Source organism: Vigna unguiculata, unplaced genomic scaffold (assembly GCF_037176805.1).
Source record: "Vigna unguiculata cultivar grain cowpea cultivar isolate G323 ecotype 2 unplaced genomic scaffold, ASM3717680v1 ptg000277l, whole genome shotgun sequence".
In the NCBI taxonomy this organism is placed as follows: domain Eukaryota; kingdom Viridiplantae; phylum Streptophyta; class Magnoliopsida; order Fabales; family Fabaceae; genus Vigna; species Vigna unguiculata.
In genome coordinates this window covers 12501-29082 of record NW_028196912.1, presented here as the reverse complement: position 1 = coordinate 29082, position 16582 = coordinate 12501, and the positions used below count along the sequence as shown (strand labels likewise).

Below are 16582 nucleotides of genomic sequence, written 5' to 3'. Positions count from 1 at the left end.
TCGCGTCTAAATAAAAGGTCACGTCTAGATTTCTTGCATATCTCGGTTTTTGTGCTTTGAGGATTGATGCCAAATCTACCATAGAATGAGTTCATTAGTAATTTATATACAAAAGAAAGGGCATTATTTCCCATCTTTTTAGCATTGGATCTGCTTTCAAAGAGAGAGTTCACGTAGCCCTTGAATGGACTTTCCATCTCCTCAAAGAGGTATCCACAAATAGGTATTATAGTGTAGCCTATTTCTTTTGCATACTTGAGCTCCTCACTATAGTAAACCCCAACAAAGGTACCAGTTGGAAAGAGAAGAGTGCCATCCTTATTCCGATAGGGTAGAAAAGGTTTCTTTATACTCTGGGGGCATTCAACATAAGCTTCAATGAACCCAAACATGCTATCTAATGGAATGGATTCTAAATCAGAATGCCAGACCGGTATACCCCCAGGCATTGGGAATTCCTTCATAACAAACGGATAGAGAGAGTTCACATCATAGTAGTATAGATTTTGACCGTATGGGGTGTATGTGTCGGTATGCCCACCGTAATATCCACGCCGAATAAAAGTATCCATCCTCATTCTGATTAGGGATGTGGATACTGTGCTTCTTTTCATCGTAATATTTCTCACTAAAGAGACTGAGAGCCAGTGAGGCTGTTGTTAGCTTATTGACAATGTCGGCCTGGTAAGCCTTATAATAGATGTCCTGGAAGGTCTGCATAATACCCCCAAGCAGAAGAATATCCTGCTTCATATAGTCTAACAAACTCTCTTTAAGAGTACTAAGAGTTTCAAGTCTGACATCCTCATAGGAAATAGAACCTTTAGAACCTAACTCTGGGCATAGATTCTTAGCAAGGTCATCTAGTTTGCCGGGGAGTAGACGTAAGGAGTCTCTGAATGTAAATAAATGCCTATTCTTTGAATAGACAGCAATCTCGTAGAGTATATGGTCTCTCATAAGGGGCTTTACCGTGTAATTAGGATGATATAATGCTAGGTGCTTCAGTAGGAAAATACCATCGAATCGACCTAAGTTATGAAAGTAGATAGTTTTAGCCGAGCTATTTTGTCGAGTAATAGACGCAACCCTCAAGAGAAAAGATTAGAGCATTCGGGTGCTCCTTTCTTCAAAGGTAGGGAATACTCTTGAAGAGTAATCTTCGCTGAAGTAAGTATCGATCCTATCAACCCTAACTTGAATCCCCGGATTCACCACCATGACACCTACCGCATAGGGTACATGAAGATTCTCGATCATTATGGTCTCAATATCGGCCACCAAGAACGGCTTCAGGCCTTTATTCCCCGATTTCCTAGGAACAGTTATATACTTAGAATACTCTCGAGAAGTAGAACGAATACTTTTCACAGGTAAATCGGTAATATCGAATTCGCCAGAAGCTGGCTTAAAGCATTCAGAGAGAACCTCCTCTAGCAACTCCTCTTTCAAATGAGTAAGTGGTTCTTTGATAGCATTTTGAAAATGAGCTCAAATAGCTATTCTAACAACCGAATGTCCATCATAAAGCTCTATTCATTTTAATATACTATTCTACACATGAGCATATATATCAGACTTAGAAATTGGTGTACCATCATCCAACGTTAAGGGAATAGATTGTTTATTTAGTGGTTTTGCGATTACATCATTTTCTCCGATTTTCAAATAGAATATGATATTTGCTTTCGCGTAACCTCCTATGACAGGATAAACATCCTGTACTAAAAGATCCATCACACTTAGGCTGAGGAGGTCTGTCTCGTGGACCGATACAGGTTCTGTAAACTCCAAAAACGGAATTAGTAAACTAGGGTGGGGGAATATCAATTTCTTACTAGATAAGGACTGAATACGGTGAAATAATGTTTTTCAGTTGATAGAGTACGACAGTCTGTCGTGTACGGAACATTATGCCTTCCCCAATCGCCAGGGCTTTTCATCATCATGATTTAATGGTGTATACAAGATCTCCCTTGGAGTTGATTCCTGAACTTGACCCACTTTTTCAAATGATTATCAAATCTCGTGTCCTTTACCTCATCATCATCATCATCGGGAGGTCCGCAGACTTCCATAGTATATAGTACATATCTTTGTTTGAACTGCTCGATTATTTTCTTCCAACCTGCTACATTCCCGGCCTCGGATTGAGGAGTGCCTCCAATTTTTAAGAACTCATCTAGAATATTGAGTGATATGATCTTATCATCAAAATGTTCCATTGAGTAATATCTTTGACTGTGGCCAGTATTGAAAACAGGTTTGATAATATTTGTATAAATAAAGCGGTTAATGATTTGAAGTGGGGTCCCCTTACCCTTAATTACATTTAGATAATAGACAGGCAGAGCTTCACAATTCTTTGTATTAGTTATGAAGTTGTCGTGCACTGTATACAGAGGAAAAGGATATTCGTGCGCGTTGAACGCTATAGACATAGCTATTTGAGCATCTTTTTGATGAATGAAGTTCACGAATGTGGAGGCCCGACTTTTTCTCTTATCCCGTATATTAGAGGGAACCGTAAGGGTGACATTATGAGGCTTTCTCAAGTTTTTGTCGAAAACTCTAACAGAGTTTTTTTCCATCTTTTTATAATCCTGAGAGGTGCTATAATATTCTGCGCTGTACAAGACAGGTCGCTCTAGGGAAGAGCAGATCCGACCTACCAGGCTGATCAGCTGGATCAATGTTTCCATATTACTATATCTTAGTTTCTAAAATTGGTAGCATAGAGCCGCCAGTTTTGAACATTCCTTTGGCAAGACGTCCTGACTAAGATTCTCTATAAGATCCTTAATTGTGCTATTCATTGTTTTACCATATAATATAGGCATATAAATACCCTTCACTATTTTCCTAGTTATGACCCGATCCCAAATCAAGCCAAGCGCGGCTTTCAGGCTCTACTAAATGAGAATTCCCGACTCTTAGTCATCGCTCTGTGAAGGAGTGGGCGAATAAACATCCGGCAAAGGCACAGCTAGCGCACGGAAGGTGACACCAATCACACTCCTGGCTAGGCGCACTCTCGTCGATCCACCACAAAGGTGAACGACGTATTCGACCGAGTTTTGAATCAAAGAAAGGAAAGGGGGTCCACCAGCAGATTATCTATGTGCAACTAGAGATGCGGTCCGGTTCGAGCATATCCTCTTTCATATCCATATCTCGCAGATCCAGATTCTTCGATTACATACCTATCAGCAGTAAGAGATCCTGTTCCCACTCGAGAGCTTGTTATAGGTCAAGCAGTAACATCGTACCTCTCCCACATGAGGTCTAGAAAAGAGCTTGACATACGAGACATGTCGGAGAAGGCATCTGTTACTAAAGAAAATATCATTTGCCAACATTCCCTTGGGTATTCCCCCTTAAGAAAGAGGCCTTAACAACGAAATGAAAGGGTTTTGAGCAGCTCATTCGCTTACAGAGAACTCAGCTAAAGAAGAAAAGGTAGAAAGAAATCTACAAGTTACATCGAACTCTCCTCCATATGCTTTTCTTAATCTTTCCCGTAGGAGAGTCACAGATGAGGAAATTGCATAGGTGACCGGGGAACAGTTGAAATGCCTTATTTTATTTCCTAGAAATGGAGTTCTGAGTTTCGCTTACGCTTGCAACTAAACTAGATTCAAAAGCAAATCCTTCCTCCTCTCCCTATCGGTCGAGAGCCTCATATCTCTTACCTGGGATTATACCTTCCTCTAAGAAGCAGGGGTTTCCTTAATCAATCATATTCTATTACGGAGAGCAAAGAGAGAAAGTCACTCTTCTTATCGTTCGCCCACTTCACTTCTCTTGAAAGACAAGACAGGGAAGAGGTTACTATGTAGCTAACGGGAGAGGTATGAAGATAGATTGCTAACTTATAGGCTCAGGAACTCCAACTACAAAACAAACTCTGAACTACACTATTTCAGTTCCTTTCCTTTCTCTTCTCTTCCCGAGAGTCTTACTTCACTGTCGACTTAGTAATCAATTCCATTCCATATTCCCCTATTTTCCTGTGACTCGGAATTACAAAGTATACTTTAGCTTTAGAAAATAGGCTTGAGCAGAGCCCTTCCAGTTCGAGTCTGGGGAGTTGCTGAAATGAAAATGATAATTCAAATGCATTCCTCAGGCCTTAAGCTTGAACTCCGAAAGCGAAGCGAAAAGCCTTCTTCTTCTCGTTCCTGCCCTGCAATCAAACTCCATAGCGTTAGCGCAACGGCTTTTTAGCGTTTGCGCCCCTATCTTTCGCCTTTAGCTTGACAGTAGGAATGTGATCTTTGCCTTTAAGCTTTGAGCAAGACACCTTGGCAGTCTAATCTATAGAACCGGATAGGCCAATTAGTGAGTGTGGTTCAATAGCATTTTCTCTTGTTTCATCAGTTGCCATTGGTCCTGTCGTATAAAAGGCATGGCCTTGTGTAAAGGAAGAAAACGGCGCTATCGAATCCGCATTAGCGCAAATCCGATCTTTTCGGGGTTGAAGGAGTAAGCGCAGCTATTCAATCCGCATCTGGCTTGACTGCTGGAAAAGCTTGACCCTCTTCTTTTCTTGTTCACATCCACCATCTGTGGAAAGCTTTTCACAAGGATCATTTTTGCAAGATTAGGTCTCCTTTTCCTGCTCAAACGTTCGAGTTAGCCGCTTTCCGACACCTGGTCGAGTTTGTGAACTCTAGAGGTGAACAATGGAATCAGGGCACTCTTTGGCCTGAAAGGACAAGGTTTGCCTTTGATTGATCCCAAGAAGAAGCTTTTCTCCGGCATTGACCTTGATTATTTTGAAGGTCATGTCGGTCCGTAGGGTGGGGAAGGCAACTGGTAATACGCTAATATAGTACATAAAGCCTGAAAGACCCTATACTTGTACAGGGCTAGAGACTAGAGGCTCCCCAGGTAATCAATCTATGTTAAACCTCCCAGGTAAGGGAGAAGAACTAAGACTGGCATTGGCTGAAATGGAGCTTGCCCCAGGTACGAAATGCCTGCAAGGGAAGGACATCGGTCTGTCCCCGACTCCTCTGAGACTTAGACGGATAGACTCGTTAGACACGCTATTAATGGTATAAAAGGTGGGCCCCCAGACTGTTAGCTCGCCTGCGCCCAGTACTCTTTCACTTTATGGCTAGCCTTAGAAGGAGCTTTTGAGCTAAAATCCTTATTTGACTAAGCTTGATCACTGGCTTGAAAACATTAGCTTGATTGAACTGCTTTTGACGTACTTGCAGGATATAGTGAAACTGCCTCTCCTCCTGCTTCTATCGCTTCTATCAAAGCTGCTCTATTTGAATCCCCTTTCAAGTAAGTGGTCAGCCTTCGTTAGTGCTTATGACTGACCTGGCACGGGCTGGCAGAGAGCTAACAATGGTTGTAAGATAAATGCCAAGAGATGGAATGGAAAGGCTGACCACTATAGAATGGAACTCCCGAGGCTGGCGTGCTTTAAGACTCAAACTCTATGGCTAGCAGAAAAGAGGTAAGGAGACTGCCCTCTTAAGATAAGAGTTCGCTGGCTTCTTTTCTTTCTTCTTCCTGCGGGAGATAAAAGAGCTTTTCCAATTTGAACACTTGAAATAGTGCTTCCTCCGCCCCTTACTGATGGATTGACTTTGCCCACTGAAAGGGATTCAAAGTCAAAGGCTGGAAAACTGGAATTGGATGATATGCCAAAATAGCACAGGAGGAAATATTCTAGTGAAAGCGAAGCACTAACCTATGCGTCTACATCTCAAAGAAAGACTCGGCTGTAAGACTGCTTGAAAAAAAAAGTCCAATTCAACAGGCGTGTAACTGGTTGAGCAAAGGACTGCAACTCAATCGATGGCTGGAAACTAGGAATGATCATATGAGAGTCTTACCCTTACTGGCACTACTCCTCCCAAAAGGGGACTAGGCGGGCTATAAGGTACATAACTAGAAGATAGAGGCAGGAAACTCAACTGAACTTCCTTAATCCCGGCTTCGCTAAAAGCACCTCACGGTCCTATGCCTCGAAGCTTCCTTTCTTAACTGGACGAATAGGAGAGTCAGAAGGGCTTGGCTGATGGACTAGTTAGAGTTTTTGGACGAAAGAGTGAAAATCAATCGAATCAAAGACTTGTTGCCTAGGAGTTTCAAGCTTAGCTCGTCTTTCCTGCTATGATTCCAAACAGAGTAACTATTTAAGCTCTTTCATTCCGTTAAATAGTTTCTGCCGTTGCAGGTCCTTTCTTTATTCATGCTAAATCTGAACCTATTTTCAAGTCTTCTTAGTCTGCATCCATTACTTCATCCCTTTAGTACGAAGGGATAGCTATTCAAAGCAAAGATAAAGTGGTGAGCGGGATTTTATGCTTTCTTAGCCTAGTCTGTTAACGGAGGAGAAAGGTCAATCTCGCCCTTCGGGCAACACCAAGGCAAGATCGATTCAAGTCAAGTACAAGCCAAAGCCCAATTGCAGCTACGCCTTTTCATAAAGCCCTTCTTTCACCCACCAGTATGAATGGACACTGATTTCTTCTTGCGAGCCCTCTTAGTCTTAGCCCACATTTTCGACATGCCACAAACATTCCGCACAGCCCTCTGGGTTCATAACTAACCTTAACATAACAGAGAAAACGGCACCTAGATTCACCCTGTCAAGCAAACTGGAGGGTTCGCCTCCCCTTGGAACGGCCCTTTCGAAACAGCATTCTAGCAACTTCGTTTTCATCCAGCGTTCTCACCAACCAGTGAGCCGTCACAGAGTCTCCCGCTAACTCATGCCAAACCCTTATGAAGGTATCCGACTTTTTCCAATTCAGCCTTTGTGACTTCATCAGTCTACCAATAGCAGCATGCCAGTACTTTGCCCTAACTACGAAGCTTGAGTCCTGTCTTCGCCCGTGAACGCAACAGGACGCGGTCGTCTAACTCGACTTCTGCAGCGAGTCTCATTGCAGCTCTCTCCTGCAGTAGTGATGACGGTTCGCCACACCAGACATCACATCCCCTTGAAGTGAAGTGGAACTTCAATTGCCACAAGAGAGCATCATGGCATTTCTTCCGTATGAGGAGTGGTAACAGCACTCTAGCCCGGTCTACCACGCTAAGTGTCCCAATGACACATCGACCTCTACCGTATCGCATTCTTGCACATGCATAGGTAATAGTGAGATCCTGGGCACCATCCTTTTCAGCCCTTTCCTTTGTCTCACAATGCCCTCTTGGCAACGTAAGCCATCAGTCGTCTGCACAATGCACGACGGACCATAGCCAACTTCCCAATCTGCGTCTTTCAAGCAGCCATCGAAGCCCAAAGCCTATGGGTCATTCAAGACCATGCCGACTGACTATGTGCCGAGAGCTCCTCCCCCGAACCCCTTCTGTCCTCCTTCGTCTTGTGCGCCAGCTACGTCCTCTACTGAATTAGGATATTTCCTTTCTACGTCCCAAAGAATGGCTTTTTTGGCATGCGTCAAGACCAAGCTACGGATGAGCGACTAGCGCGAAAGCGCATCCCTTTTCTTCTTGCTTTAGCTTATATTTTTGCATGCTAATAAACTGACCTAGAAGCTTCTTTTAACACGCCCTTTGACTAAGGAAAAAAAACGGGCATACTAACGAACTATCTCCATATAGGCCTACCACTTGTCTTTGCTTGCTTACTTCTAAAGCAAACCAGACTGAAGAGAGTAGAGAAAGACTTTTTTATTACGTTATCCAGAATGCGATGCCCCAAGGCAAGAAAGTAGCAATCGGCTTTCAATCCTATGATTTGACTCGAATAGCTAATGTAAGATCTTCCATATGGTTCTGTAAATAAATCAACTCTGTCTTGGTAAACCCAATACCTTGTCTTTTCAGCTTTGAATCCAACAACAACCTTATAACATCATCGTGATACTGACCAACATTAGAACCCGAAGTGAAAGACTTAGCAATCCCCGACAGCTGACTGTATAAATTGTTCCAGAACTGCTCAATAGTACGAGACTTACTGGAATCAGCTCCAGTCTTACAGCTGGTGAAATGGATCAAAAGCCTGTCTTTGTCTTTCTCGGGTTTTAACCGTTCACCACGACATCTACATACATTAACCCATTAACGGAAGCCTTCTTCTCGTGTCGTGAAAGTCCTTTGCTCAAGCCAAAAAAAAGGGATCAAGGAAGTACGAGCTAGTAAGATGGTTAGACCCCCCCGGGAAGAACCCAGAGAAAGTACCTCTACAACAATATCTATTGTCCATACAAAGACTTGAGGTGACTAGCCTTAGCTAACAGCAGAGGTATTCTCTTTGCACTTGCTCCAGACTATCTTGCTTGGATCACCGCTACCTCACTCCCTATCCGATTCTTCTCCTCAGGATATTCTATCTATCGGCTTATTCTCCGACAATAGATATTCGGAGTATCCCCCTATGAGTGGATATTAGTTACAAAGGAACTAGTCTTAGGACACTTGAAGAGGCAGAATAACAAGCAGAAGCAGGCAAAAGGCTAAAAGCCAGGCTTTAGGAAAGATTCACTACGTATCACTATGAATATTCAGTATGTATTTGAAGTTCCACTAATCATTTGCGGGAAATGGGTGCTACTCAGATGCTTCGCTGACATAATATTCATTTGTCTAAAACGAACCGCTACTCGAATCCTAAACGGCGGGAAGGGATCGAAGAAGAAGTTCCATTTCCTTTTCATCTCATTAGATCCTATTCCCAACATCGAGTTGTAGTTGCTATCCTTGTATCCGTCTTCTTCCCAGTTGGAGTACTTTCATTCTGGAATACTAGTTCCTTGGGCTTGGGGATCTAGTCCCACTTCCAGCCTGTCCTCTTCTCTTTCCAGGAGATTGAGTTGGAGTTTCATTCGCCAGTTAGAGTCCTTCTGAAAAGAAGGCAGTTGGAAAGCTGGGGATCCATACAGTTGAATAGACACGAAAGCGACAGGATCAATCTTTCATAAAAAGGTCTTTTGATAGGGCAAGTTAGATCTTTTCCTGCTTATGAGTAAGGGACGGTCTCTTTTCCACCTGTGAATGTGGTGAAGGTCCTAGGATACATCTTTTTCTTTTCAACAAGCCTTGAAAGCAGTCTTCTCTTTCACTCTGATTTAGCAGATAAGCTTCAGAGTCTTGTGAACAAGGAAACTGACAATATCAACTTACTTACGATATAATAAACTCATACACTAGCTCCAGGCTTTAAAGAAGAGAAAAAAGACCTGGCTTCAAGGGCTTTAGCTTTGAGGAAAGAAAGATCCCAAGCTTATGCTGAATTGAGAGGATGTGCCTTGGTCTTCTGTGAGTTCCAGAGATTTAGATCAAGGTAGTTCAGTTCTACGAGGCTAATTCCATTCAGTCTTGCTGTGAAATAAGCTCTAGCCAACCTCTGCGGAATATAGTAAGTGTACCGCGAGTAAAGTAAGGCGGTCAAGCGCACTCAGAAAGATGACTTTTTGAAACGTTGAAGATTGAGGCACAATTGTCAAAAAAAAGCAAATGAACTATATTCTTCGATCCATGCTTTTTGTAACTTCCATGGGTTTTGCGCATTTTGTCGGATCAGAAGGAGAAGCTATAATGACCACTGGTAGAAATATCTAACTTTTTTGGATCTCTTTTTTCCCGTTCGAATCTTTTTTCTCTCTGGGTAAATAGGCAAGCGACAGGGTAAAAGACATCTTAGGAAACCATTCATTTCCAGCCTGCCTTTCCTTTCAAGGGATTTCTTCTGACCCTGGATTCAAGCAGGGTCAAAGGATGGGGCAGGGGAGTTTGAAACACAAAGCAATCAGGTATGGTGGCTGTGCACCACCTTGAAGGGCTGAGGCAATGAAATGAGTGAATCCCTACGGCTTCTTAATATCCGAGTACGGGAAGAAAGCAGTCAAAACAGCTCATAGACAAAAAGTTTCGCCAAAGCCAACCCAACTACCACCCATTCGATTACCGGGAGTCAGAACATTCGGTCAGGGCCAGCTGGCACAAACAGAAAGAGACAAAGCCCTCACTCTACTCTGGCAGCCCTTTTCCCAGCGTAGACAGAGGGAGTTGAATCGGGAGAATAGCCGAGTGTACAGGGTACGGTACGGGTCGAAGAGCGAGCTTCAAGTTCAGAGAATCAGTACTGGCATTCCTCCTCTGTTCTCTACTAAGATTGTAATAGATTCGTGCTTTCTCTTCCCCGAGGGAACGGAACTAGCACTCTCATTCCGAGCCACCTATCCAGTATGTGAGTGAGCCCGCCCTACGGATCCCCTTTGTTCCATTGGAGAGGGGTCCGCCCGCTTAGTTTCATAAGTATAAATGATTTGGGGCACAGAATCTGCCGTAGATGTTCCATTTTCTAATTTTCATTCTCATATTTCTCATCACATGAATGAGACATAACTGCTTATCATAAGAATAGTGAACTAGAAATCATATTTTGATTGGTTTGAGGATTCCGACCTTGAACTAGAAGAGGTTCTGTTTTCTTTGGACAGGCAACCCCGGAAAGAGAGATCGGGATGATGGAGACTTGAAGAAGTAGAAATAAAATAAGAAGGGTCGTTCGTAGATCAGCACAAAGCTATTGATCCAAGATGAGTAACCGAGTTCTTCTTCCTATGGTTGACACGAGAATCCCTCTCAAAGGGGATGAATCAGATTCGATCTCCGGGCTTATAACCAACCTATGAACAATGGTCTGTCTCGTCTAGTCGGTCTCCTTCTTGGCATCAAGAGTCGTCAGTAAAGGCCCTGGCATTACCATCGGGAAATCTAGGAGGACAGCTCGCCGAGCCTATGGTGGACGTCGGTTGGGTTGTCGACGATTACGACCATTCAAAGGCATTTTTCCATTAGCTGGAGTAGGAAGGGTGAAGATAGGAAAATAGAAGGGCTGACGTCGATAAGTTATTATATATAATTAAGATATAGAAGGCATTAGGAATCTGGGTGATCACGCGCTTCACGTGGTATTGAGACTGACCAAAATGACCGCTTATTTCAAACAGCCCGGACCATCGCTTTTATCGTCAACAGAGACAGCCGCTCGATAAAGGAGGAAGTCGGCTTTGGGAAAAAATCATTCCTTTGCCGGGCGCTAGTCAAACCTTTGTAGTAAAAAAGGGCAAGTAGCGAGGAGGAGCAGTTAAGGGCTTTGTGGTCGTTAACGGGAACAAATGAAGAGGAGCACCGCACCCCCCGCACTCGATTGGCTAATCAAAGTCAAAGCGGCTAGCTTATTTTGTTTTGAATGGGTCACCAATAGAACCGTCGGTTCTTGAGAATCGAACATCGGGACCACCTTTCAAGTTACCCGGTCTGGTTCCAAACCTGCCGTTCATTCAACACTGCTACAACCGGAGCACGCATTTGTCGACCGGCAGAAGTGCTTTTTAAGTTTGTTATGGGTTCCAACCAAAGGCCCCCATGGACTTGGTAGCAGACGGTTCGGACGATGGTTGTGTCCTGAACCCAGTCAGCGGTACATCTCCTATCTCCTAGAGAAGCGGCTGAACAGCTGCGAGCCATTAGTTTCCTGGAGAACGGCGGTACCATGGGCAGGTTGCTGATACTCAGGAGAAAACGCAGAGGCAACAGAAGCAAAGGCACGACCGAGACGGAACCGCCGATCATAAGTTCCAGGTGGGAGATCTACTGTGGTTAAAGTTGCCTAAGGAAGGGGGGTACCAACCGCAAGCTTAAACCATTGCGGGACCATTCACTCTGCAAGAGAAGGAAGGGGAGAATGCGTTCAAACTAGAACTGCCCGCCACCCACCCCGTCTTCAATGTTGATCAGCTGAGATTGAAAGAGCCCTCCATCTTGGATGAGGCGGCTGAACCTGAGGTTGAGTTGGAGATCGACGACCTCATTCCTGATCGACAGCCGGTGTTAACCGAAGACCGGCCAAAAGAGAGCCCGAAGAAGAGGGAAAAAGCTCTCTCTACAGAGTAGGGTGGGAAATGTTCTCGCCACAGAAGCCAAGTGGTTCACGGCTGAACAGGTACGGAAGGAGAGAGAATTGCTTTTGTTGAAGAAGCTTAAAAAGAAGCTCTTGCTCATGAATCCCTTTCCGGTGCAGATGAAGAAATATGCTGTTTAGCTTGGGACTAGGGCTTGTGATCCTTCTCTTAACGGTAGAACAAAAATAACAAAGGAGCTCTCCTATCCTAAGCAAGCAGCGGAGTCGTAGACCATTGCTTTAATGAAAGACGGGATGGGTTCCTTCTGATCCTAAGCTGTGAACTCATGGTCAAATTCCGAGGTGGGCTTTCCCTTCTCTATGGTAGCATGGTCTTCTCCTAGGGTTTCTCTTGGTGAAGGAAGGGCTACTGGAAGCCTAGAAGGAAAAGAAGTCTGGGCTGGGGAACGAAGTGACTTCCGGATCCGCATTAACTTATTAATTAAGGAGTTTTCCCGACTCTCGGCTCCTCTTGCCTTTGTTCCCGTGCCCTGGTGGAGTCCCTAGAACCTTAAACTTAAGGAGCATTCGACTGAGATTAGATTAGTGGGTAGCACTTGTTGAATTGAATAAGATGTTCTTGCTCAGAATGAGGGAAGGTGGGATCCTATCTTTAGGAAAAGAAAGGCCTAACGAAAGCTAGCACTCTTTTCAAGCCTATAGCCTATATATGAATTCTTCTCCATCCATATGGGAGTTCCCCGCCAGCCTGTGGGAGTGCCACTATCAATAGGAAACAGACTTCTTTCTTATTCTATCAAACAAGCAATTAAATACCTGAGGATATATCATATTTTACATTATTAATCTAGCATTGGACTCTTACCTGGACTAAGAACACTTCTAGTTCTAACAATACGTTCCATAACGAGCTAAACGTGCTACCAAATGAAATGGTCGAAGGTCTTTTCAGTTCTCCTTCCAATTGCTGCAGTACTAAGGCCAGTTCTTACAGTTGGAGTCCTATCCTAATAGAATCCCTTACCAGCCGAGCTTCCCACTATAATAAGCGAGTTGGAGAAAAAAGGTAAACCTATCCAATAGCAGTCCTATGGTAAGCAAGCTCAGGTTCAGTATACATAGGATATGCTTTTTCCTATCTCTGCTCTGGTTCAGAACCCTATAACTAACTAGGATTCCCTGGTAGAGCCATAGATAAAGATTCTTTTGATGTCTTCTCCGCTTGAGAGGGAAAGACGGCTGCTCTGTGAACAACCCTAGTTGCTGGTCCTGTTCCTGCTGCTAACTGCCACCTCTGCTCCAATACATAAAGCAGCTGAAGCTATTGATTGTAGCAGCTCCGTCCCATTCATCACTGCTTTATGTGAAAAAGAAAAGAGCTGCTCCTCTCCGATCTAAGCCCTCTCTCTAGTCAGAAATAGCGTAAGTAAGTGAATCAGGATAGATCGACAGGCCAGCAAAGGCCTTCTACCGCAGCGGGCCCACAGGCCTATGCCAATCTCTTAGGGCAGGTTCTCTTTCATCCGTCTTTCCTAGGTGCGCATCTCCATCTACTAAAAGTAAGGGTGGTTACCATAGATAGATTGGGTCATTCGTAACCGATGCTTTAGCATCAACTACAGCTCTTTCATAAACTACAGCAATATCCGATGTAGCACATTCTCCCTCTTTCGCATATCCGATGCTTTGCAAGCAACCTTGGTGTCAGCATCGTCACTTGTCCTAGAACAACCCTGCCTATTCAAAAGAAGTACCTCACCTCACTTACGAAGAAGTAGTGGGAGCTGGGCTCTCGATTCAGTTGGATAGCCAGTCTACCTAGGTAAGAGTGACGTCGACCGGGTATCCGAGAGGGGCACAATGCAGGCTGGAGATCATCTGGTAAGGAGAATCCCCAGGCTTTAGATAGTTTAGAGGGACTAGGCAATGAGCCCGGATAATCGAATGGAACTCTTCTTTCAGAACCTTTCTAAGGTCATATATGAATAAAGGTTCTATATAAACGATCTGACAGGACTCAATGGAGTTGCTTTTAAAGCGAGCGAGTAGTCTTTGCCAAAGTTAGGGGCTTAGATATCAATTTAACAATGAGAGAAGTGTCAGAGTTCGAGAAGGTAATGGAGTGAAGTACGTAGCCCTTAGGAAAGTGCACGAGAAAAGGAAAAAGAGTTGTGAGTTTGACTTTCTCTTTTACCACAATAAGCCGTGTAGTTACCGGATCGGGACAAAGAGTCGGAGATAAACAGAGTCAGGTCGATGAACAGAGCCGATATCGACACCGAAATAGATCACTGTCTTTGACGCTTCTAGGCAATATGCCATCGATTACCTCAAAACTACTTTGAAATTCAGCATGACATAGGTACCTACTTCCAATCTTCCTTGAGAGCTGGGATAAGTACGGAATTTCACTCCGGTGGAATCGCTTCTATCCTTAGCCCGGTACCGAGGGAGGGCTTTCCGAGACCAATGCTATCAAGAAGTCACTAGACTGACTATTATTGCATCGAGAAAGAGTGAAAAGATCTCCCCTCAATAACTTATGTTATTCTTCTTCTTTTTTGCCGCTAGCCCTCCCTCTCTTTCAACGCTTGGCCACTCGATTGCTATTGTCGCCTTGGAGCCCGCCCTTGGCTGGTTTCACCCCTTCTCTAGTAGCCTTGCCTGCAACCTTGATAAATTCTTGTGTTACTTATGAATGAAAGGAAATTCCTTGCTTTAGAAAAGAGAAGAGCGCCAACGGCAACAGCTAATTCATCTAAATCAATGGCACGTGGGACAGGTGAGGGAAGGGCGGGATGAAGCAAGCAGCCAATCCCTTGCTGGGCTGGTTAAAAATTGCAGCATCAGTATTCATCTTATAAACACCATGGGGTGGGGCCTGCCAACCTATAGGTGTTTGCACTATTTTTAGCTTCTCCTTCTTATACTCTTCGAAGAAGCTGATTGCTTTGTTCACCACATCCACAGGATAGTTCTGTATGTCCTGGAACAGCAGCAAATTTATATCACTCCATAAAGCCCATGCAACTACTAGCATAAGTTCCAGCTGCTCTTCATCAAGACACTTCCCCATCTCCTTCACCCAATCTGAGAAGTTGAGAGCCTGCATCTGTTGAGTATGAAGGGCTAATGGGCAGAGTAGCCAAATGCCAGATGCCCAGGGGCAGCCCTTTAAAACATGAATGGTAGATTCAGGCTCCATTCCACATCTGTCACAAAGCAGGTCAACCTCCACCTTTCTTTTCCCATTTAACTCGTCTTGCATAAAAAAAAACCACCTAAATCCACATCTAAAAGGGAGCCCGCGAGAAAAATGCCTCCTCTATGAGATCTCGGTGCTACTGCCCAGCCCCACCTTCATTTTTTTCGAATTACGACTACTCGACTTTTTTTTCCTAAGCTAAGGGGAGGAGCTCTTCTTGCGTAGTATACCTTTTACCATCAATTTCAGGCTCGTATTAATAACCAGTATAACCCCGGACCTTTTGAGCAAGCGCTATGGAGATAGCGAATGCTAGCGTTAGCCCAGCCATCCACATTGCAAGAGCTCTGGGTGGGTGTTCTTTCCATTGAAGCTTCACTGGCCACCTCCCTGGCTTGCTCACTGAGGTGGTCTACTAGCTGCCTGACTTCTGCGGAATAACTTGCCGGTTCCCCGATTTGCGTTGCCTCCGCCAGCTGCTGTAACTCAGGGATGCTTGGGGGTGTCTGTGCTAGACAGTCCCACCATATCGCGCACCCAAGATATAGCGCTGGTAAGATTAAGCTGAGAACTTCCGTGACGTGCTGCCCTTGCCCCGACCCCGCCTGAGTGCTCTGTTGCCCCAGGTGTACCTGTAGCTCTCTGGTCTTGACCCACGGCCTAGGAGCTTTTTATCTCGTAATGCCCCGTAGGCCTCTCTCGGGTGACCTAAGCATTTGGTACTTCGATCTTTTATTAGGTTGGCGCCAGGTAAAGTAAATAAGGGGCTCAAGAATCCATTCCCGCCGGCATCTTAGTATATGCCATTCCTTCCGTTCCTAGGAAATTCGACCTGAGGCCAAGAATCTGTATATGAAAAATCACTAGATGACAATCGAAGTCCCTCTTTCTTTATTCAAAAAGGCTTTTCGCCCTCCACTTTGTGCCTTGAGGCTGGCTTTGAGGAAGAAAAGCTGCTGTCAACTCCAAAACCTCTGGGTCGGATCCTGCCCCACGTGGTCCTCACTTCAGGTCCCACATCTCTCTTCCTTTGTTTGATTTCCCTAAAATCTCTTGCCCCTTCTAGGTCAGGTTCGTATTCAAACCTTCTTTCCAAATCAGTCCTTGTTCATTTCATTCGTGGTGCTCTTGGCACAATGGTCTAATCTGGAGGAGGGAAGTTGGATGTTTTTATCTATTTATCATCACTACGGGCCATATGGCCAGATCGACGTTGTCAGAATAAGAGTGTGCCCCTTTTCAAAGGATGAATGCCCCACCCATGTGATATCTGCTAAAGGCTTCGTAAGTGATAATTTCAGCCCTATCTCTCCTTCGGGGTTCAACCTCCTTAAGCGGTCAGCGGGCATAATTGAAAAAAGAAAGGCACTCTATGTTCTCGTTCTCGGTGCTCCGGTCAAGGTAAATTCTCTACTTGTCTTCACCTTCGGACATCAAGAAAGCCGAACTGACTCGCTGGCTTTGCTTTGTAAGGGCTTGACCTCTTATGTATGGAAGTACGTGGTTGAAGT

At 44.4% G+C, this 16582-nt stretch overlaps 1 protein-coding gene across 1 annotated transcript; it reads right to left on the bottom strand.

Moving 5' to 3' along the window:
* Nucleotides 1–14624: 14624 nt before the first annotated feature.
* Nucleotides 14625–15071, bottom strand: LOC146874570 (uncharacterized). The gene has a single exon (XM_085669638.1). It carries the CDS (start codon nt 15069–15071, stop codon nt 14625–14627), a length of 447 nt encoding a protein of 148 aa, XP_085525764.1.
* Between the last annotated feature and the right edge of the window lie 1511 nt (nt 15072–16582).

Excerpts from the sequence above, each read along its gene's own strand:
- LOC146874570 (XM_085669638.1), bottom strand. The coding sequence starts at position 15,071 with ATGGAGCCTGAATCTACCATTCATGTTTTAAAGGGCTGCCCCTGGGCA.